Source organism: Salmo salar, chromosome ssa02 (genome assembly GCF_905237065.1).
Source record: "Salmo salar chromosome ssa02, Ssal_v3.1, whole genome shotgun sequence".
Classification (NCBI taxonomy): Eukaryota; Metazoa; Chordata; class Actinopteri; order Salmoniformes; family Salmonidae; genus Salmo; species Salmo salar.
In genome coordinates this window covers 53,540,847-53,562,683 of record NC_059443.1, presented here as the reverse complement: position 1 = coordinate 53,562,683, position 21,837 = coordinate 53,540,847, and the positions used below count along the sequence as shown (strand labels likewise).

The 21,837-nt window shown below is 44.0% G+C and overlaps 1 protein-coding gene across 1 annotated transcript; it reads left to right on the top strand.

Annotated features, from left to right (window-relative positions):
* The first annotated feature begins 563 nt into the window (after positions 1-563).
* LOC106586345 (voltage-dependent calcium channel gamma-4 subunit) lies at positions 564-21,594 on the top strand. Its single transcript, XM_014173537.2, has 4 exons — positions 564-1,101; positions 16,838-16,921; positions 20,095-20,235; positions 20,422-21,594. The coding sequence occupies exons 1-4, from the start codon at positions 885-887 to the stop codon at positions 20,976-20,978; spliced, it is 999 nt and encodes a 332-aa protein (XP_014029012.1). The 5' UTR covers positions 564-884; the 3' UTR covers positions 20,979-21,594.
* The last annotated feature ends 243 nt before the right edge of the window (positions 21,595-21,837 follow it).

Below are 21,837 nucleotides of genomic sequence, written 5' to 3'. Positions count from 1 at the left end.
CCCATTGAGCGCGTTTGGGATGCTCTGGATTGACGTGTAGGACAGCATGTTCCAGTTCCCGCCAATATCTAGCAACTTCCCACAGACATTGAAGAGGAGTGGGACAACTCTCCACAGGCCACAATCAACAGCCTGATCAACTTTATGCAAAGGAGATGTGTTGTGCTGCATGAGGCAAATGGTGGTCACACCAGATACTGGCTGGTTTTCTGATCCACACCCCTAAATATGTTTTAAAGGTATATGTGACTAACAGATGCATATCTGTATTCCCAGTCATGTGAAATTCATAGATAGGGGCCTATTTAATGTATTTCAATTGACTGATTTCCTTCTATGAACTGTAATTCAGTAAAATCTTAGAAATTGTTGCATGTTGCGTTAATATTTTTGTTCAGTATATTTTCATATACCTTGTTTGATATCAGTTGTTATATTGAATCTTTCTGATGCCGACTCGAGACCCATCATTGTCGTCTCTCATTGGTTAGCTGAATAGAAGGTGTGGTCTTGCTAGAAGATGTTGCGCTCTTTGGCAAATTCATTCATTTGAGTAGCGAAAGCAATTCCCACATCGAAAAACACAATTTCATTCTTGGGGGTGGAAAACGTCAAGAAACGTGCAAGTTTATAAAATTCAACCTGTGGAGGGAGGAATCAACGACTTCTGCGATGTGAACTTTGGGGAATTAAATCCATGAGAAGCGTGAAAAGGAAAAAGCTACTGAACTTAACCATTAAGAAGCACTCCAGTTTAAGTTTACATTAAAGTGATGTTCTAGAAAAAAGAAACAGCCATATTCTGCCGCACCAATTCGCCATATGGTTAGAGCGCGTGCCTCTTTAGTGTGTTTATAGCCCGTTGTGGATTATTATGAGGCGTCATGGCGTGGTGTGACCGTGGGTGTCAGATACTGCTGACCATTGTGGGCGCTTTTGCAGCTTTCAGTCTGATGACAATAGCTATTGGGACCGACTACTGGCTCTATTCTCGGGCGTACATATGTAACGCCACCAATGTCACCACGGACGACATGCAACCCAAGAAAACTAGAGGCGACCTGACGCACTCCGGACTGTGGCGGATTTGTTGTATAGAAGGTACTTTGTCAGCTTTCTGGTCTATTATTTAGAGTTTTCTTCTTTTGGTTAATTTAGGAAAGTTTCTGATGTATGAATCATTGAATACTCTGTGTGTTGGGGGCGTTTGGGGAAAAACATAGGTGACAAAACCTTTTCTACACTGAAATAAACTGTCCATGCACAGAGTGAAAAGTTGTTAGGGCGTTTGATAGAAGCTGGTGTAGGCTACTCGTGCGTGCACGCTCAGTAATTGTGGGCGCGTTATACCATTATGTATCCCTGTGCGTAATGCAATGTATTAGGCCTACTTTATATTTTTGCGTCGGATATGACGTGGCCTCGTTACCATATAGTGTACATGCATAATGCACGGCTGTATGGAAATGTGCAATAGAACTAATTCATAGCCTACTCAACCCGTTTATAATCAATGGCTGTTACTTTTAGGAGTGCAAAACTACGAGTTTAACTTCAGACTGTTTAGATGCGCTTCTCCAAACGGCGGTTCTTTGTCCATCCAGTTCAGTGTATGTGATGTTGTTGCTTGGCAACTACACCTAAGCCATTGCTATGGAAACATGAGTGAGATTTAGAAATAGTTATCTGCAAATAGGGTTAACTTTAATCAAATTCAAAGCATGTATGTTTTTCCACCAACACGAGATGGAACGAATATGTAAGTTACTTTCTCGTTTTAACATAAGAGCTGGGTTGGGCTTTGCTAAGAGAGTTGCACAGCAATGAAAGATTCAGTCAACTTCATTTCTAATGTCTACCCATTTGAGCCAGGTGCTGAGAATTGTATCTATCAAAATACATCTTAATCAATACGATCCATTGAAGTAGCCAGTAGCCAGCTCTTCCAGATTACTTGCGTCATTGTTAGGCGAAATCAACCACGTTAATAAATATGCAGCAGCTAACCGCTGTAGTGTTGCGACTGGGAAATTATTCTCTAGCGAACTGCAAGCGAACTGTAGTGCACTTGCGTAAATTGGCCTGGGGAAAGATGGACACTTCCACTTATCATTTCGATTATCAAACCTTGCTATATGATACAAAACTGATTTGTTAGATAAATATTACTTGTTATTTCTTCTGTAGGTTAGCAAGTGAATTATTGAATAAAACTCGTTTCTACAAAGTCGAATCAAGTGCGCATGAAAATCGAGCCGGCTGATTTGGTGCTGTCCATTGTGCGTGGTGCTGAAACGTGTCTTCACATAGTGCAGCGGAAAGCGATGACTCCCTTGAGAGAATACTAACGCAACTGGAGAAGACCATTTCAACTTCCACAGTCAATATGTTTTGAGTAACAGCATAAATTACAAGCTACAGACAGCTAAATTAAATTATTCAGTGGCAAAGAAGAATACTAACACACAGAGAGATAGAGAGAGCGAGGAAGAGGGCGAGAAAAGTCAAGGTTGACAAAAAATACAAGTCTCAATCATTGCTATTCCATGCATGTCCACAGCTAGGCAACACAATGTCAAGTGGCAACATTACCCACTATCCTCTTTCCCTTTCTCCACCCTCTCTACTTTTCTCCAACCCCTAACATGTATGTAGCGAACTATAAGTTACCAAATTGGCCTCACACTGCTCATCTCTTCAACGAAGTGTTCCAAATGGAAAGCTCTTTATTTAGTGCCTTGTAAAACAAAATGTTCTTAGCTGCGGGAGAGCACAGGGGAGGCTTTTAAGACGCGCACGGAACAACTTGAGTCTTGTTCCCAGCTCGCCTTAAATCAAACAAGAACTCCCACTTAACCAGCGCTTCCCTCCTGTGTCTCTCTCTCTGTGTCGACGGGAAACGAGATGACGCACTTCAAAGAGAGAGAGAGTGAGAGCGAAAGAGACAAAGTGGGAGGGGTCTTATTTACTTCCTTCTAAGTAGATAAGACACATGTTGAATGACTGTCAATCTCTCTTTCAGATGGGTTCTTTCTTTGTGTTATTGAATGGCTTTTGATTTTGAGTAGCTATTGTTGCTTTCCAGACTGAATAAGAAAGGCTGCTTGATGATAATGAGGATGATGCATGGGTCTTGTTGGGTGTTTTGCTCGGTGAGGTAATTGTTGAATGATGTTTGCAGTAAGCAAAGGGGCGTCGTGAGAGACTGTTTATAGCTAGCAAAACACATTTTGGGGGTTTAAAATCATTGGGTTGTGTGTGTACGCAGGTCTACGCGCACACCCGCCAGTCCCCGTATGAAAACATGAGTAAGATGTCAAAGGGCTCCTCTGACATGTAGGCATGAAATGTGCTTCTTGGGCACCAGGAGGAGGTTGCCATGGCACTGCTATGCTGAGTAATAAAGGATGAACTGTTGTCTCGCAGGCAGACAGACTGAGTTTCCACTAGTTACCACAGGCAAAGTCAAAATTGTCTATATCGTAAAAATTCATGAAAATATTGTTTTTTATTTTTGGTCTTAATTTAAGCTTAGGTTAGGCATACGGTTAGTAGTGTGGTTATGGTTAGATTTAAAATCACATTTTAAGAAGAGAAATTGTAGAATTAAGCAGGGTATTTGACTTTGTGGCTGTGATAACTAGTGATGACTGACAGACGGGAGAGAAACGCCCCTGCTCTACCCTACTTCTCTCTGTTAGCGCTTTCTGCACATCTCCATCAGTTAAAAAACCTCTTAGCGCACGGATCCTGCTAGCGGGAACAAATTCCGGTGAACTGGCAGAGCGCCAAATTCAAAATAAAAGAATCATAACATTAAACATTCATGAAAATACAAGTGTCTTACATGGTTCAAAAGCTTAGAATCTTGGTAATCGAACTGCGTTGTCAGATTTCAAAAAGGCTTTACAGCGAAAGCATAGCATTCGATTGTCTGAGGACAGCGCCTTACATTAACATATTTTCCAAACCAGCACAGGCGTCACAAAATCAGAAATAGCGATAAAATAAATCACTTACTTTTGAAGATCTTCCTCTGTTTGCAATCCCAAGGGTCCCAGCTACACAATGAATGGTCATTTTGTTCGATAAAGTCCTTCTTTATATCCCAAAAACGCCGTTTAGTTGGCGCCATTGAATTCAATAATCCACTCCTTCAACATGCATACAAAGGATTCCAAAATGTTACCAGCAAAGTTCGTCCCAACAAGTAAAACTGTTTTGTATTAATCTTCAGGTTGTCTAATATCTAAATAAATGATAATATTTAATACGGAGAATACTATGTTCAATAGCAAAGGAAAAGAACGAAGAGCGCTCCCTCGTTCACGCGCGCAAAAAGACTACTTTTGCCTTGGCGCTCACCTTGGAAAGACTACAAATACTTCTTCATTTAAAAAAAAACAAGCCTAAAACCTTGTATAAAGACTGTTGATATCTAGTGGAAGCCATAGAAACTGCAATCTGGGAGGCGGAAATTAGATCTTTCAATAGCATTGCATTGGAAGTCATTGGGAGCTCAAAAAAAAAACGAATTCTGAATGGATTTTCCTCCGGTTTTTGCCTGCCATATCAGTTCTGTTATACTCACAGACATTATTTTAACAGTGTTTTCTATCCAATTATACCAATGATATGCATATCCTAGCTTCTGGGCCTGAGTAACAGGCAGTTTACTTTGGGCACGTCAGAGAGGCGGAAAATCAGTAAACTAGACCGTGCGCTGAGAGGTTAAAAAAATAAAAATGCCTCCCGAGTGGCACAGAGGTTTAAGGCACAGCATCACAGTGCTTGAAGGGTTACTACAGCCCCGAGTTCGATCCCAGGCTGTATCACAGCTGGCTGTGACCGGGAGACCCATGAGGCAGCCCTGCCTCGTCCAGGTTAGGGGAGGGTTTGGCCGGCCGGGATTTCCTTGTTCCATCGCGCTCTAGCTACTCCTTGTGGCAGGCCGGGCGCCAGCAAGCGGACTTCAGTCACCAGTTGTACAGTGTTTCCTGCGGCTGGCTTCTGGGTTAAGCGAGCAGTGTGTCAAGAAGCAGTGCGACTTGGCAGGGTCATGTTTCGGAGGATGCCTGGCTCTCGACTGTCGCCTCTCCCGAGTCCGTACAGGAGTTGCAGCGATGGGACAATACTAACTACCAATTTGGGGAGAAAAGGGGGTAAAAGTACAAAAAAATAAAACAAATGAAATCTAGCCGTGATGCGAGCTGGGGTCGGCAGACACTGAGGAATCTTTTGTTGTTATATATAGTGAAAGCGGAGCACATCGACAGTCATGCTTGCACCTTTATGTCGCTGAAAATCCTGTCTCACATTTGATATAATTTCATAAACCATGTCGCGGGCCATTTAAAACTACTAATGGGCCACTGATTGTTGTTTTGATAAACTACTTTGTTCAGTCATGTTACCTATCTAGCTAGCTAAACATCCTGGTAACTTGACCAATAGTCTATGCACAAATGTGGATTGCACAGGAAGAATGGAAAAGGAATAGATAGCCCACTCAAAGGAATGTGCTTCAAAAGGTAAGATGCATATGCCTAATATAAATAATTCAAAACTATATCTTAATCAAAAATCTATATTTTTCCTGTGTTCCTTCAATTATTTTCTGAGTTGGGAGCAGTGTGCGTGTGTTTGTGTGTGTGAGAGCGAGTGAACGAGTGAGTGAGACCTTGAGTCCATAATAGATTCAGAGTACTGCCCTGTATCCAACGCTACAGCGTACATCAGAACCAATGCTAATTATATCTCCCTCTAAATCTCCTGGGTAAATCATGACTCTGTATGCTTAGCTGATACGCACATAGACACTTCTATAGGCCGAGCGATACCTCCTTAGGGTTTTGTTAGAACATTGGGCTACAATTCATGTCAAGAGAGAGTGATGTGAGTCTGTGTGTGTAAGAGAGAGAGGGAGTAAGTGAAAGAGAGAAGGTGTGTGAGGGAGGTAGAGTAAGTATGTGTGAAATATACAACGTAAAGTTATCTGAAGAGTAAGTTAAAGATGGTTTCATAGTGTGTTTCCCCCTTACTGCCACAATGATATGCAGATCAATATGCATTTATATTCCGGACCTTACTACATTCCTCCTGCTAAATGACAGGTAGGCCTTTGGATATGAGGAAATCAGCTATTTTCTGCAGTAGGGATAGTCTATTCTATACTGAACAAAAATATCAATGCAACATGTAAAGTGTTGGTCCCATGTTTCATGAGCTGAAATAAAAGACCCCATAAATGTTCCATGCACACAAAAGCTTATTTCTCTCAATTTGTGCACACATTTGTTTACATCACTGTTAGTGAGAATTTGTCCTTTGTCAAGATAATCCATCCACCTGACAGGTGCACAGCATGATCAGTACATAGGTGCACCTTGTGCTGGAGACAATAAAAGGCCACTAAAATGTGCAGTTTTGTCACAACAATGCCACAGATGTCTTAAGTTGAGTGAGCATGCAATTGACATGCTGACTGCAGGAATGTCCAGCAGAGCTGTTGCCAGATAATTGAATGTTCATTTCTCTACCATAAGCCGCCTCCAATGTTGTTTTTGAGAATTTGGCAGTACGTCCAACCAGCCTCACAACCGCAGACCACGTGTAACCATGCCACCCCAGGACCTCCACATCCGGCTTCTTCAACTGAGGGATTGTCTGCGACCAGCCACCTGGACAGCTGATGAAACTGTGGGTTTGCACACCTGAAGAATTTCTGCACAAACTGTCAGAAACCGTCTCAGCAAAGTTAATCTGCGTGCTCGTAGTCCTCACCAGGGTCCGTACCTGACTGCAGTTCGACGTCGTAACAGACTTCAGTGGGCAAATGCTCACCTTCGATGACCACTGGCACGCTGGAGAAGTGTGCTCTTCATAGATGAAAATTGGTTTCAACTGTACCAGGCAGATGGTAGAACACATGGCGTCGTCTGGGCAAGTGGTTTGCTGATGTCAACGTTGTGAACAGAGTGCTTCAGGGTGGTGGTGGGGTTATGGTATGGGCGGGTATAAGCTATGGACAATGAACACAATGGCATTTTATCGTGGGCCCCCCGGCACCCGAACATCCAGGTGTCTGGCCAGGTTAAGTTTTTTCTTTAAGGAATCCCCAAGGTCGATCTGATGCCTTCCAGCTAATATGGAGACCAAGGGGGAGTGCACTTCACTTGCCAAGTGGGAGAGCTGAGGGGTCCGGGCACAGGTAAAGGTGAAAGAAGTCCTACTGTCCATGTGTCGACGGTGGTGGAGCAGACAGGACCATCCAGGGATGGCTCTCTTCCAGGATCGTCTCACCCTGTTGGTTGCCATGTGCCCATACCGTGTCCGTCTGTTGTTAGGTCCTAGGTATTTCAACAGGCAAAACGACAGAGTTACTCCCTTCCTGGATCCTCACTCTAAATTGATTGCCGTGTATCAGCGCCTAGCTGGTCTGTCATAGCGTTCTTGGTGTCAGGCAAAAACCATCGAGGGCCGTTCCCTTCCAGATCTCAGCATCTCAGTCGGTTGCCATGTGTCCATACCAAGTTGGTCCGTCATTGAGTCATGAGTGTTTGAGTAGACAAAAACCCAGGCGGCAAGGTCCTCTCTACGGTTGTCAAGCATCCGCACTCAGTACTTTGTCCTTCATCCTAGTAGGTGCGTACTTAGTTTAGGATCAGGCACAAACCATAGAGGGCCATTCCCTTCCAGGATCCTAGCTTCTCAGTCGGTTGTCATGCATCCACCCCAAGTACTCAGTCCTTCATACTCAGTGGTTCAGACGGCAAGAATTAATGGGGCAAATCCCTTCCAGGATCCTGGTGTTCCCTTAGGGTGTCATGTTTAACCAGTGAGTTTTCCGTTGTTAAGTTGGTAGGTCTTTTCATAGTCGTCCAGCGTGAGGCCGGGGGTCCGCCGGTCTTCCAAGGTCATGGTGTTGAATCCTCTTCCCCGCCAAACTGCATCTGGAACCCCCTCTAGGTGCCAAGGTCCCGGGGACCTGCAGACGCGCCACGCAATCCCCAAAGCCCATTTCACCAACACTCCATCGGAGACATCCCATGCCACCAGCCATTCTTGGGCAAACTCTAAAGAGGCAGCAGGCTGGCACTGTCCGGGTAGCTCTGCCGGGTGAAGGTGTATCGTTGGCCGCTAGTCTACCCCTCATACTCCTAGGGCACTCTCATCTGGCTCCAAGGTGCAGAGGTGGCAGGTTCGCTCGAGGACTTAAAGATGGGGAAGAATCACCGTCCAGTCTCATGGGCCACTGGATAATTACTTCCAATACTGTAGTTTGCGCCCTCATGTTTGGATTTGGATGGCCCTAGTTGCTTTAGGGAAGGCCAGGTGCACCAGCGAGAGGACCGAAGGTTGCAGGAGTGTTAGTCCTCTCAGTCCGGTGAGGGTGTTGGTGGGTTGTAGAGTTGTCTTTTCATAGGTTGGCGAGTAGGTGGGTGGGTGAGTAGGTGGAAGGGTAGGGTAGGTGAGTAGATGTTGTGTTGAAATGTAGGAGGGTTATCACCTCAGTGTGTTTTTTTGTTGTTCCCTCTGTGGCTAATGACAAAAGGGCTCTGCTGTTGTGTCTAGGGTTGCAAAGGGTCGGAAACTTTCTGGTGAATTTCCGGAATTTTTTGGAATATTTTCCATGGGAAGTTAAGCCCGGGAATTTTGGGAATTTTTCTTAAATCCATCAATAAAGTTAGCTTATAACAGTGAACCTTTTTTGTGGCTTATACATAAGGCATTGTGGCATATTTTGGTTAAACTATCCCCAATTCAATGGAATTGCAACCCTCTGCATGCATAGTACATTCTTCCATCACATGTGCAGTGCACTCTTCCGTCACATGTACAGCTGATTCTCAAGCTCTTACACACTAATGAGATCCTATTGAGCCCGCACTACTACACTGTCTGAGCCAAAGACTACATGTTTTCTGGTAAGTTTTGATTACAATGCTGGGTGGGGTGAATATATTTTATATGACATACATTATTTTTTGTTAACTAGTAAATAGTAGCCTACAGCAAAGTGTGTTTAAATCATTTCTAACTTGTTAACAATTTCTGCTAGTTAGTTTTTTCTACCTTGTGGGTTTTAGCTTGCTCGAGCCAGATAACTGAGTGTTAATTCACCTGTTTCCATACATGTTTCATTTTAAAACATTTATCTTATAAAGGAGTTGTATAATCCAACTGCTTAACTATTTATCTGTACATGGAATTGTATTTGGGTTTTTTTACTCATTTTTTTCTAATCTTTACAGGAAAATGCCACGGGCCTTATCTGATGTGTGGAGACATTTCACTGCAGCTAATGTAAAAGCTATTTTTTTTTTTTTTACTGTGCCAAATAATATGTGAAGAATGCAACAAAGATGCAGAATCATCTGACCAAGCGCATAAAGTTCCCTCAGCGCTCACAACCTCTGACAAAATTCCCTCTACTTCTATTCGAGGTGAAAATGATGAATCAGACACCTTATCCATAGCAACAGCTCATGGGCCTCCTGGAATCAGAAGTTTTTTTTTACTCAATCGAGGAATGTAGTCAGAGAAATGCTGATGAATGTCTTGCTCAAGCTGTGTAAATCAACTTGTTCACCTCTGATGCTCACAGGCAATGTGTATTGGAAGAGATTTCTGAATGTTCTTCGCCCAGCATACACCCCTCCAACCAGACATGCTTTATCTACTCATTTGCTGGATGCAGAGTTCAAGTGAAAGTCAAGCAAATCATAGAGAAAGCAAACTGTATTGCAACCATCTCTGATGGGTGGTCGAATGTTCATGGGCAAGGAATAATTAACTACATCATCTCCACCCCTCAACCAGTGTCTACAAGAGCACAGACACGAGGGACAGACACACCGGTCTCAACATTGCAGATGAGCTGAAGGCAGTCATCAATGACCTTGGACCACAGAAGGTATTTGCACTGGTGACAGACAATGCTGCGAACATGAAGGCTGCTTGGTCTAAAGTGGAGGAGTCCTACCCTCACATCACACCCATTGGCTGTGCTGCTCATGCATTGAATCTGCTCCTCAAGGACATCATGGCACTGAAAACAATTAATACACTCTACAAGAGAGCCAAGGAAATGGTTAGGTGTGTGAAGTGTCATCAAGTTATAGCAGCAATCTACCTCACCAAGCAAAGTGAGAAGAATAAGAGCACCACATTGAAGCTGCCCAGCAACACCCGTTGGGGTGGTGTTGTCATCGTGTCTCCTGGAGGGGAAGGACTCTCTCCAAGAAATGACATATCGTAGTCTGCCGATATGGACAGCACCATCAAGAGGATCCTCATGGGTGATGTATTTTGGGAGAGTGGTAAGCAGCCTGAAACTCCTGAAACCTATACTGTGAGGGAAAAAAATATTTGAACCCCTGCTGATATTGTACGTTTGCCCACTGACAAAGAAATGATCAGTTTATAATTTTAATGGTAAGTTTATTTGAACAGTGAGAGACAGAATAACAAAAATAAAATCCAGAAAAACGTGTGATGGTTTTGTTGGATGGCGTCCTAATGTGTTGAGTGGAATGGGTTGGTTGGGATGACAGAGACGTAGATGGCGACGGAAGAGGAGTCATAACCGAGTTGGTATTAGGGGGTTCCGGAGTTGTAGAGAGATTTTTTTGGTGGGTCCCTGGGGTGTAGTGTGGGTGTCCGGTTGGGTTAACCAATGTTGCTGGATTTAAGGTGTCGTTGTGGTGTGGTCCGTTTTTCGGTGGTGTTCCAGTGATGTCCTGAGATTGCAGGAGGGCTGACTGTGGGATCCTTCAAAGTGGGGAGGCCATCTCCCTTAGCTGCGAGCAGGTTGATCGTCCACTCTATCCCTTGTCTGGTTCCAGAGTTACGAGTGGGTCTTGGTCTGTAGGGTACCAGACCAGTACCTTCGGTATTTTGAGGCCGTGGTCTGTCTTAGCCTCATCTCCTTCTTCCCCAGTGGTTGAGAGGAAAGGATTGAGATTTGGCTATTCCCCTTGTTCCTGCTGAGTTCCCACCCATTCCACCCTGGTCTGGGCATGGTCGGGTTGGGAAGGCTCAGAAGCCACCTTCACTTCCTCAGTCTCCACCCGTACAGTCACCCTGGTCAGGGCATGATCTGAACTGGGATCGGGTCATGTTCCTCATCGGAAGCCCTCCCTGTGCCACCATGGACTGGGTATGGCCGGGTCTTTGGGGTTCCGGGGGATGATGGAGAGGGCCTGTCGCCGTGGTAAGGTCTTTGTTCCTGTCCTGTGTGTGGTGAGCCAATCTAGGACTAACAGACTGTCTGTTAGTCCTGGAGTGTGGTGATGGGCTTCCTTCCTCTGATGAGGCTCTCTGTGTATTAATGTCTTAGATGAGTGTTGCTGTCGCTACCCTCAGCCGTGCTGCCCGTTATGTTACAGGTGAGAGGAGGGTTGAAGCGGCTGTGGTCCTGTGTAGGCCAACTGCCGTGAAGGCTGGGGAGTGAGACCTGGATGTCCTCGAATGTTCTAGTAGTGGACTACTGAGTTGTTTCTGTGCCCATCTGGTACCTAAGCACCATGCCTCCTTCCTATCGGTGCAGGAGGTGTAGCTGCCGAGGGAGGAGTACATCCTTTCCTCCTCCGTGCTGTAGTGTCTTTCCAACACCTCATGGTTGCGTCTCATCAATAGAGTTGAGGCGAGGGATAGTTCCTCTATGGTGTCATCCGTTGCCCCTGAAGGGGTGAAGAGAGAGATCAATTCTCTCGCCTTTCGTTGGTACCCCGGTGGTAGGGGGCCGCCTGAGAGATATTGGCTGATCGTCTCCAGATGGTGTCGGGCTCTGATGAGCTAAGAGATGATCCTCGCTGTAGTGTTGACGCTGGGGTGGAAGGAGGATGAGGGGTTGCTTCCCGGTCTGACCTTGCTGTGATTCGGGTCTGCCGTAGGGAGAACGCCCTTGATGGTGCTCCTGGTGTCGTGGCTCCCTGATCCCTTTAGGGGGAGTGGGGAGGGGGAGGAGATGGCTTGTGAAGCGTCCGAGGTCCCTGTAGTAGAAGGAGTGGTGGTCATGGTGGTCTCTGTGTGGTGTCATCCCAGACTGCTCGTGGTACGGGGTCTAGTACCACCTCTGGAGGCATCACTATAGCGGTACCGGACCGGGGATCGGTCCGCCCGTCGCTGAGTGGGCTGCTCTATAGAGTAAGGTGGATCTTTCCAACCAGTTGGGTGTCTAGTGGTCGTATTAGGGCGGGGATGGAGTCCCAGCATGTGTTGGTGCTCCGTCCTGTTCTTGTTACGATGGACGTTGGGGTCAGTGGTGCCATACTGGTGCCAGAGTGTCCAGTCGGGTTCCGCTGTGTTGGTTGTCCTTGGTCTTCCTGTGTAGTTGGAGTGTCTGTTGTAGGTTGTCTCGTGGTGGTATCTGCCCGTACCAAAGGGGGTCCGTTGACCCGTGTTGGTGTCGTTGGGTGGGGAGCGGTGGTAGCACACGGACTGTGGAGTAGGTGTCCTCAGTTGAGTGGTGTGTTGACCGGGAGGAGCTTCCGGTGTTCTGTCGGTTCTTCTGCCCTGATGGGTGCTGAATCGGGTAGAGGTCCAATTATTCATTGATTGTGTGACGTTCCGGAGATGAGACGTGGTTGCTGGCTGGAAAATGTTTCCGGTGGCCCGTCGGTGCGTCTCCTTTTATAGGAGGTAGAGGGTCTGAAGGATCATCTCCTTTTATAGGAGGCAGAGGGTCTGAAGGATCGTCGTTGACCAGGTAAAGCATCTGGTTGTCCTTCGTAGCGTCTTCGGGATTCAGAGGTAGACGTAGAAGTGCCTGTGTTCCTTATGCTGGGCATGGAGGTCGTTGAAGTCCTGATCGGTAGTCGTTGTGTTATCGTTCTTTCGTTGGTATCTTTTTTTTGTCAGTCTCCTGGAAGTACTTCGACCAAGGGGTGCTGAGACTGAACATATGCTCTTCTTTTATAGAGAGAAGGGGCGTGGTCTAATAGGTGTCGAGGATTCCTATTGGTGCATGATGTGTTCATGCACTGAGCATGTGAGGTGTATGGCCAATTCGTCCAATCAGAATGCAGTATCCATAGTGGCTAGTTTGGGATATCAATGTCATCTGGAGATCCGGTGGTATAGGGATCCTGCGTTATTGAGATGGAGGGCCTGTTCCATTGATTACAATGGTGAAGGCTTGTAACGTTGTTCCCTACGGGAAATTGCATTGGAGTGTGCGCCCTTACCTTGGGTGCTGTTTCCGTTGTGGACCAATGATTGGTCCAGGAGGTAAGAGTGCCACTGCGTGTGATTAAAGTGAGCCCTTGGTGGAGTTCCTGTGTGTTCCATTGACCTGTGTGTTAGTGTTAGGGAGCGGTGGGCTTATCCTCTATTCTTTTAAGTGCCAATTGCCTGTTCCAAGGGTGGCAGGTCCGGGAGGTGTCAGAGGTAATGGTATACCCCAGGGGGGTTGGAGCCAGCCCATGTAGATGTTTTTCTGAGGTGTTTTGTGGTCCCACCATCATGTTGAAGTCAGGTGACTAGCTGTCTTTCTCTCTCTCTCTCCCATTGACTTGTATGGTGCGTTGGGCTCTGGTTATACTCTTTTGATTTAGATTTTGGGTGTAGGCCTTTCCTATGCCCAAGGGGTGTTTGGGGCGGTGGTTTGCCATGTTAGGTAGGTGCCCAGACCAGGGGGTCCGTTTTGGAAGTGTTTTGAAGGTCTTAGGATGTCTGTAAAGTTAGGCATCTATGTTATTGATTTTCCGTAGACTTCATTGTAACGGTAGAGAGCGATGGGCTCTTGTGCTCTGTTGGCCTTGGTTCATCGTGAGTGTGGGTTAGGGTCCTGGGGCTATAGGAGGTAGAAGTATCCTATGTTGGGGTTATAACCAGCCCAGAGTTTTGTTCCTGTGAGGTGTTTTTCTATTTTTACAATGCTGTTGAAGTTGGGTGACTGTGTCACCGTTGTCCCATGGGCTATGTAATGTGTTAGAGAGAAGTGCACTCCAGCTGTGTTCTGTTGGTTTTAAATTGGAGTGTGGGCCGCTTTTGGGCCCATGGGATGTCTGGGGCAGTGGCCCACAATGTGGGGGTTGTGGCCAGACCAGGGGGTCTAGTTTGGAGGCGTTTTAGAGGTCTCTCAATCTCTTTCAAGTTGGGTGTCCTGGTTGTAGCTTTCTCATTGATTTCCATTGTGACAGTGGAGACTGTTTGGTGGTAGTTGCTCCAAACCGCAAAATGCTTACGAGCCCTTTCCCAACAATGCAGAGTTAAAAAGTAAGAACATTTGCAAATAAAAATATCAATAGTAACACTATAAATAACAATCATTTTGCTATATACAAGGAGTCCACTCTGGTACCAAGTCAATGTGCAGGGGTATTTATTATTTTAACATTTATTTAACTAGGCAAGTCAGTTAAGAACAAATTCTTATTTACGGCCGTCCAAACCCTAACCCAGACGACGCTGGGCCAATTCTGCGGCGCCCTATGGGACTCCAATCACGGCCGGTTGTGATACAGCCCGGAATCGAACCAGGGTCTGCAGTGACGCCTCTAGCACTGAGATGCAGTGACTTAGACCGCTGTGCCACTTGGGAGCAAATTAGGTAGTGGTAGTTGAGGTAATGCGTAGATGTAGGTTGGGGTAAAAGTGACTATGTAATCAGGATAGATAATAAACAAAGTAGTAGCAGCGTTTGCGGAGAGTGTGTTTTGTGTGTGGGTGTGTTTTGTGTGTGTGTGTCAGTGTAAGTGTAAGTATGTGTGAATATGTGGGTAGAGTCCAGTGAGTGTGCATAGAGTCAGTGTAAAACAGTCAGTGTAAAAAAGGGTCAATGCCATAGTCCGGGTAGCCATTGAAGTCACTGATTGTCCATAGATTCCACTCCCCTGGTGTCTTGAATCAGTTCCTGATTAGAGGGGAAGAATAAAAATCTGCAGTGTCTTGGAGATACCAATCATACAAATATAGAATCACCACACACAGACCAATAAACCACTTAAAAGACATGTTTACATTACTATCTTGTCTCATAAATGATTGATATCTGTTTTAGAGTGAATTTAGTCCAAGCGTGAAGTAAGTCCTTGTTCATACGCACACTTGACTTGAGTTCCCAACCTCTGGTTGAGGCAGCAATTTCAGTGGAAAGTGAGAAACGTTTCAATATTCATGTCACCGCCATGTTTTATTCTCTTAAAAAGTGCAGAGAAGATTTTCTTAACCAAGAGTCAAACTCTTTGAATGGAAGGTGCCTTCAGGCTGAAGAACATCAGAACTCTTTTGTGGGTGTGCAGACTGACTTTCCTGTCCTCAGTTGGTTTCAAATATGGGGGTGAAACTAAGCTTGATACATCTAGGAGACCTAGGTCTACCTAAATCATCCATAATCTGATATAAATTTAATGTGAGAAGTCAGTTATGCAGTGCATGTGACCTTATGGCAGACATTGTTCTCTCAAGAGTTCAGGCTAAGATTGATCACCTGCTTGGACTGGCTGACCAATGTTCATAGATAGTGACCTAAACGACAATATATATTTTTTTTACAAAACGGGTATATCAAATGAAAAGTGTCTTAACAAACACAGGAAACCCCTTCCGGGATGGGAGGCTACTCAATTTACCTCTCATTCGACCATTGCCTGTCAATCACTTGTACCTACCTGTAAGCAAGGGCTGGAACCAGTTCAGGGAACAGAACAGAAAATAGCAACACATTTGTAGTAACAGAATCAGAACCAGGAACGAAAGTGATCGATACTGCTCCGGAACAGAACCGTTATTTTAAAAGCATGGGAACCAGTTAATAACATTATTTTATAGCTTCTAATCCCAAGCCATAAGACTGCTGAACAATTAATCAAATGGTCACCTAAAATATTTGCATTGACACCCCCGTCTTTTGTTTTTACACTGCTGCTACTCGCTGTTTATTATCTACGCATAATCCCTTTACTCCTACCAACATGTAAGAATTACTTTGACTAACCTGTAGCCCCGCACATTGACTCGGTACCGGTACCCCTCATTATTGTTGTTTTATTGTGTTATTCATTTTAAATAGTTTTATTTAGTTCATGTAGTAAATATTTTCTTAACACTATTTTCTTAAAACTTTTGGGGTTTGAACCGGTTCAAAACTTTATTTTGCATGTTAGAACAGTGGAACAGAATGAAAAAAATATATGGCTCTGTTATGGACTGGAAATTATGTATTCTAGTGGTTAGTGTACCACAGTTAGACAGTCCATAACAGAACCATAACTTTTTTTAGTTCTGTTCCACTGTTCTAACCTGCAAAATAAAGTTTTGAACCGGTTCGAACCCCAAAAGTTGCTCAGGTTTCTTGGCCCAAGCAAGTCTCTTCATCTTATTGGTGTCCTTTAGTAGTGGTTTCTTTGCAGAAATTCGACCATGAAGGCCTGATTCACGTAGTCTCCTCTGAACAGTTAATGTTGAGATGTGTCTATTACTTGAACTCTGTGAAGCATTTATTTGGGCTGCAATTTTTAGGGCTGGTAAACTCTAATGAACTTATTCTTTGCTGCAGAGGCAACTCCGGGTCTTAATTTCCTGCGGCGGTCCTCATGTTTCATCATAGCGTTTGATGGTTTTTGCGACTGCACTTGAAGAAACTTCTTCAAACAAATTTTCCGCATTGACTGACCTTCATGTCTTAAAGTAATGATGGACTGTCGTTTCTCTTTGCTTATTTGAGCTGTTCTTGCCATTATATGGATTTGGTCTTGGTACTGTATAAAAATCATTAGCCATGTTTCAAATGTCCACTAACCTGCATGAGCTAGAATCAACTTCTCGGCCCTTCTGTGTGAAGTATGCACTCTTTTATAACAGACTTTCTGTGGTTCTTTTGACTCCACAGGGATCAACAAAGGAAGCTGTCTTCGGATCAATCACTTCCCAGAAGATAACAACTATGACACAGACAGCTCGGAATACATCTTACGTAAGTGCTTGTCTCCTGCCACCACATCCAGATGTACTTTCATCCTTTATCATCGTGTGTAAAGCACACAATGCCCATAGATACTCAGTGGTAGCCAGTGGACAAGGGGTGCTTTATCTGTCATAACTCCCTTGGCCCTGGCCCATAGGAGCATGATGTCATGACAGTAATTGGAGCTATGAAGAGAGAGACAGATGGCGTAAGTGCTGGGTTTATATAGAGCCGTCAGTGGTGAAAAAAGTACCCCATTTTCATACTTAAGTAAAAGTACGTAAATAGAAAATGTAAATAGAAAATGACTCAAGTAAAAGTGAAAGTCACCCAGTAAAATAATACTTGAGCAAGTCTAAAAGTATTTGGTTTTAAATATACTGTACGTAAGTATCAAAAGTAAATAGAAATTGCTAACATATACTTAAGTATCAAAAGTAAAAGTATAAATAATTTGTAATTCCTTATATTAAGCAAACCAGATGGCACAATTTTTTTGTACAGATAGCCAGGGGCACACTCCAACGTTGACATAATTTAGGGAGTCCACCAGATCAGATGCAGTAGGGATTAGAGGTCGACCGATTATGATTTTTCAACGCCGATACCGATTATTGGAGGACCAAAAAAAGCCAATACCGATTAATCGGACGATTTTGTTTATTTATTTGTAATAATGACAATTACAACAATACTGAATGAACACTTATTTTAATTTAATATAATACATCAATAAAATCAATTTAGCCTCAAATAAATAATGAAACATGTTCAATTTGGTTGAAATAATGCAAAAACAAAGTGTTGGAGAAGAAAGTAAAAGTGCAATATGTGCCATGTAAAAAAGCTAACGTTTAAGTTCCTTGCTCAGAACATGAGAACATATGAAAGCTGGTGGTTCCTTTTAACATGAGTCTTCAATATTCCCAGGTAAGAAGTTTTAGGTTGTAGTTATTATAGGAATTATAGGACTATTTCTCTCTATACCATTTGTATTTCATATACCTTTGACTATTGGATGTTCTTATAGGCACTTTAGTATTGCCAGTAACAGTATAGCTTCCGTCCCTCTCCTCGCCCCTACCTGAGCTCGAACCAGGAACACATCGACAACAGCCACCCTCGAAGCATCGTTACCCATCGCTCCACAAAAGCCGCAGCCCTTGCAGAGCAAGGGGAACAACTACTCCAAGTCTCAGAGCGAGTGACGTCACCGATTGAAACGCTATTAGCGCGCACCCCGCTAACTAGCTAGCCATTTCACACCGGTTACACCAGCCTAATCTCGGGAGTTAGGCTTGAAGTCATAAACAGCTCAATGCTTGAAGCACAGCGAAGAGCTGCTGGCAAACGCACGAATGTGCTGTTTGAATGAATGCTTATGAGCCTGCTGCTGCCTACCATCGCTCAGTCAGACTGCTCTATCAAATATCAAATTATAGACTTAATTATAACATAATAACACACAGAAATACGAGCCTTTGGTCATTAATATGATCGAATCCAGAAACTATCATTTCGAAAACAAAACGTTTATTCTTTCAGTGAAATACGGAACCGTTCCGTATTTTATCTAACGGGTGACATCCCTAAGTCTAAATATTGCTGTTACATTGTACAACCTTCAATGTTATGTCATAATTATGTACAATTCTGGCAAATTAATTACGGTCTTTGTTAGGAATAAATGGACTTCACACAGTTCGCAACGAGCCAGGCGGCCCAAACTGCTGCATATACCCGGACTGCTTGCACGGAACGCAAGAGAAGTGACACAATTTCACTAGTTATAAGAAATTCATGTTAGCAGGCAATATTAACTAAATAAGCAGGCTTAAAAATGTATACTTGTGTATTGATTTTAAAGAAAGGAATTGATGTTTATGGTTAGGTACACATTGGTGCAACAACAGTGCTTTTTTTGCGAATGCGCTTGTTAAATCATCACCCGTTTGGCGAAGTAGGCTGTGATTCGATGAGAAATTAACAGGCACCGCATCGATTATATGCAACGCAGGACACGCTAGATAAACTAGTAATATCATCAACCAACTAGTGATTATGTTAAGATTGATTGTTTTTTATAAGATAAGTTTAATGCTAGCTAGTAACTTACCTTGGCTTCTTGCTGCCCTCGCGTAACAGGTAGTCAGCCTGCCACGCAGGCTCCTCGTGGAGTGCAATGTAAGGCAGGTGGTTAGAGCGTTGGACTAGTAACCGGAAGGTTGCAAAAACTAATCCCCGAGCTGACAAGGTAAAAATCTGTCGTTCTGCCCCTGAACAAGGCAGTTAACCCACCGTTCCTAGGCCATCATTGAAAATAAGAATGTGTTCTTAACTGACTTGCCTAGTTAAATAAAGGTGTAAAAAAAAATATTAATAAAAAATGTAACGGTGTCCAAAAAAATACAGATTACCGGTCGTTATGAAAACTTGAAATCGGCCCTAGTTAATCGGCCATTCCGATTAATCGGTCGACCTCTAGTAGGGATGACCAATTTTCTCTTGATACGTGTGTGAATTGGACCAGTTCCCTGTCCTGCTAAGCATTAAAAATGTAACAAGTACTTTTGGGTGCCAGGGAAAATGTATGGAGTTAAAGTAACTGTTGTCCAAAATATATTTAGTAAAGTAAAGCACAGATACCCCAAAAAACGACTTAAGTAGTACTTTAAAGTATTTTCACTTAAGTACTTTACACCACTGAGAGCTGTGTTTAAGAGTGGCGTGAGTAAGCAGAGGGTGTCTCCAGTATGACTGTTAGAGGGTGTGCTAACCGCTGTTAGCCCTCGCCTGCTGTGCATTGGCAACACCCTTACAAAAATACATTTCTAAAACAATGCTAAGAACTAACAAAAAAGGGCTTGTGTCATAGTTTTATTTTTAACTTGAAAACTGTGTGTTAGTGATGATACCAAAAATGTCTAGTACTTTACATGTGTTGGCTACATGCATGTAATGCAATAGCAGACAAAATGGTGCATTAACAATAATGCTAAAAGTACTAGCACAGTTCTATGTACATCCATAATGCAATAACAGCAGAAAATGTACAGAGATAGTTAGTGACGATGCTAAACGTGCTAATGCTGAAACATGCTAATCATCCAAAACATACTAATGTTGTAGTCATGCTAACGTTGTAAACATGCTAACCATCCTAACTGCTGTGTACTATACAGGTATAGTGCGGGCCTCCAGCCTCTTCCCCATCCTGAGCAACATTTTTTTGTTGCTGGGAGGACTGTGTGTCGGGGCTGGGAGGATCTACAGCAGTAGGAACAACATCCTGCTCAGCGCCGGCATCCTGTTTGTGGCTGCAGGTAGGTGACGTCACACAGCTATTAAAAATATTTCAATGGCGGCGATTCCGTGCATATTTAGCATTGCCTTGGAGTAGACATTACCCACATAGATGTTTACATATACTGTATATACTTTTGAAAACACTAAGCTGCTGTATGGGCAAGGCACTACATTTCTACCTCTTTCTCTATGCATCTCCTCAGGTCTAAGCAACATCATTGGCATCATCGTCTACATCTCCAGTAATGCCGGTGACCCCAGCGACAAGAAGGACGAGGACAATAAGGGCAGCTATGGATACGGCTGGTCTTTCTACTTCGGAGCTCTGTCCTTCATCGTGGCTGAGTCCGTCGGCGTTCTCGCTGTCAACATCTACATCGAGAAGAACAAGGAGACGCGGTGCCGGACAAGGCGTGAGTTCATCAAGACCACCTCGTCCACCTCGCCCTACTCCCGTATCCCTAGTTACCGTTACCGGCGGCGACGGTCCCGTTCCAGTTCCCGCTCCACCGACCCGTCCCGAGAGACCTCACCTGCAGGGGTTAAGATGGGAGGAGGAGGGGGAGAAGGCGTAGGAAGTGGAGCAAGCTTTGGGATGCCCATGGGTGGGATCTCCATGTACGCCCTCAGTAGGGACACTATGAAAAGTGGGATAGCTGGGTACTGTAGTCCAGAGCGTGACTCAAGCTTCCTGCAGGTCCACAAATGCTTCCAGAAAGATCTGAAGGAGGGTGTCAACAGGAGAACGACTCCCGTATGAGAGTTGGAATGCGTCTCTGAACTTGGTAGGATACAGGAGACTTCACTAAACTGTAAAGGAAACAGTTGGACAACACAGGACCTGGGATCATTGTTGCAACTACAATACACAGACCATCTTCCATGTTGAAAGGTCATAGTTCATATGATGGAGTGTGCTCTTTTCTTTGGTATAACAAATTGCCGTCTGTCTTCGTTTGAATGTGGAGGAGAAATGGACGCTGTTGGATTATTCCCGAAAACCTTTGGTGAAGCTACTATAAGTCCATTTACAAAGACTACAGAAACCCAGACCTTTAGAAGCAATGCTTCTGTGATACACGATAAAAAAAAGTATGTGTTTTGCATATCCCTCAACAAATGGTAGTCATATCTTGTTGTTTTGATGTTGTCAAGTGATAAAACTCACTGGAGGGGTTTGATTTTGCCACTGTAACTGGTGCTATACACTTTCAACACACTTTGAATATTCTGATTACACTCTTAGAAGAAAGGGTTCCAAAATAGTTTTGGGCTGTAGAACCCTTTTTGCTTTTGGGTTCCATGTAGAACAGGTTCCATACTGAACAAAAATATAAACGCAACATGTAAAGTGTTGGTCCCATGTTTCATGAGCTGAAATAAAAGATCCCAGAAATGTTACATATGCACAAAAATCTTATTTCTCTAAAATGTTGTGCACAAATATGTTTACATCCCTATTAGTGAACATTTATCCTTTGCCAAGATAATCCCAAAATAATCCATCCACCTGACAGGTGTGGCATATGAAGAAGCTGATTAAACAGCATGATCATTACACAGGCACACCTTGTGCTGGGCACAAGAAAAGGCCACTCTAAAATGTGCAGTTTTGTCAA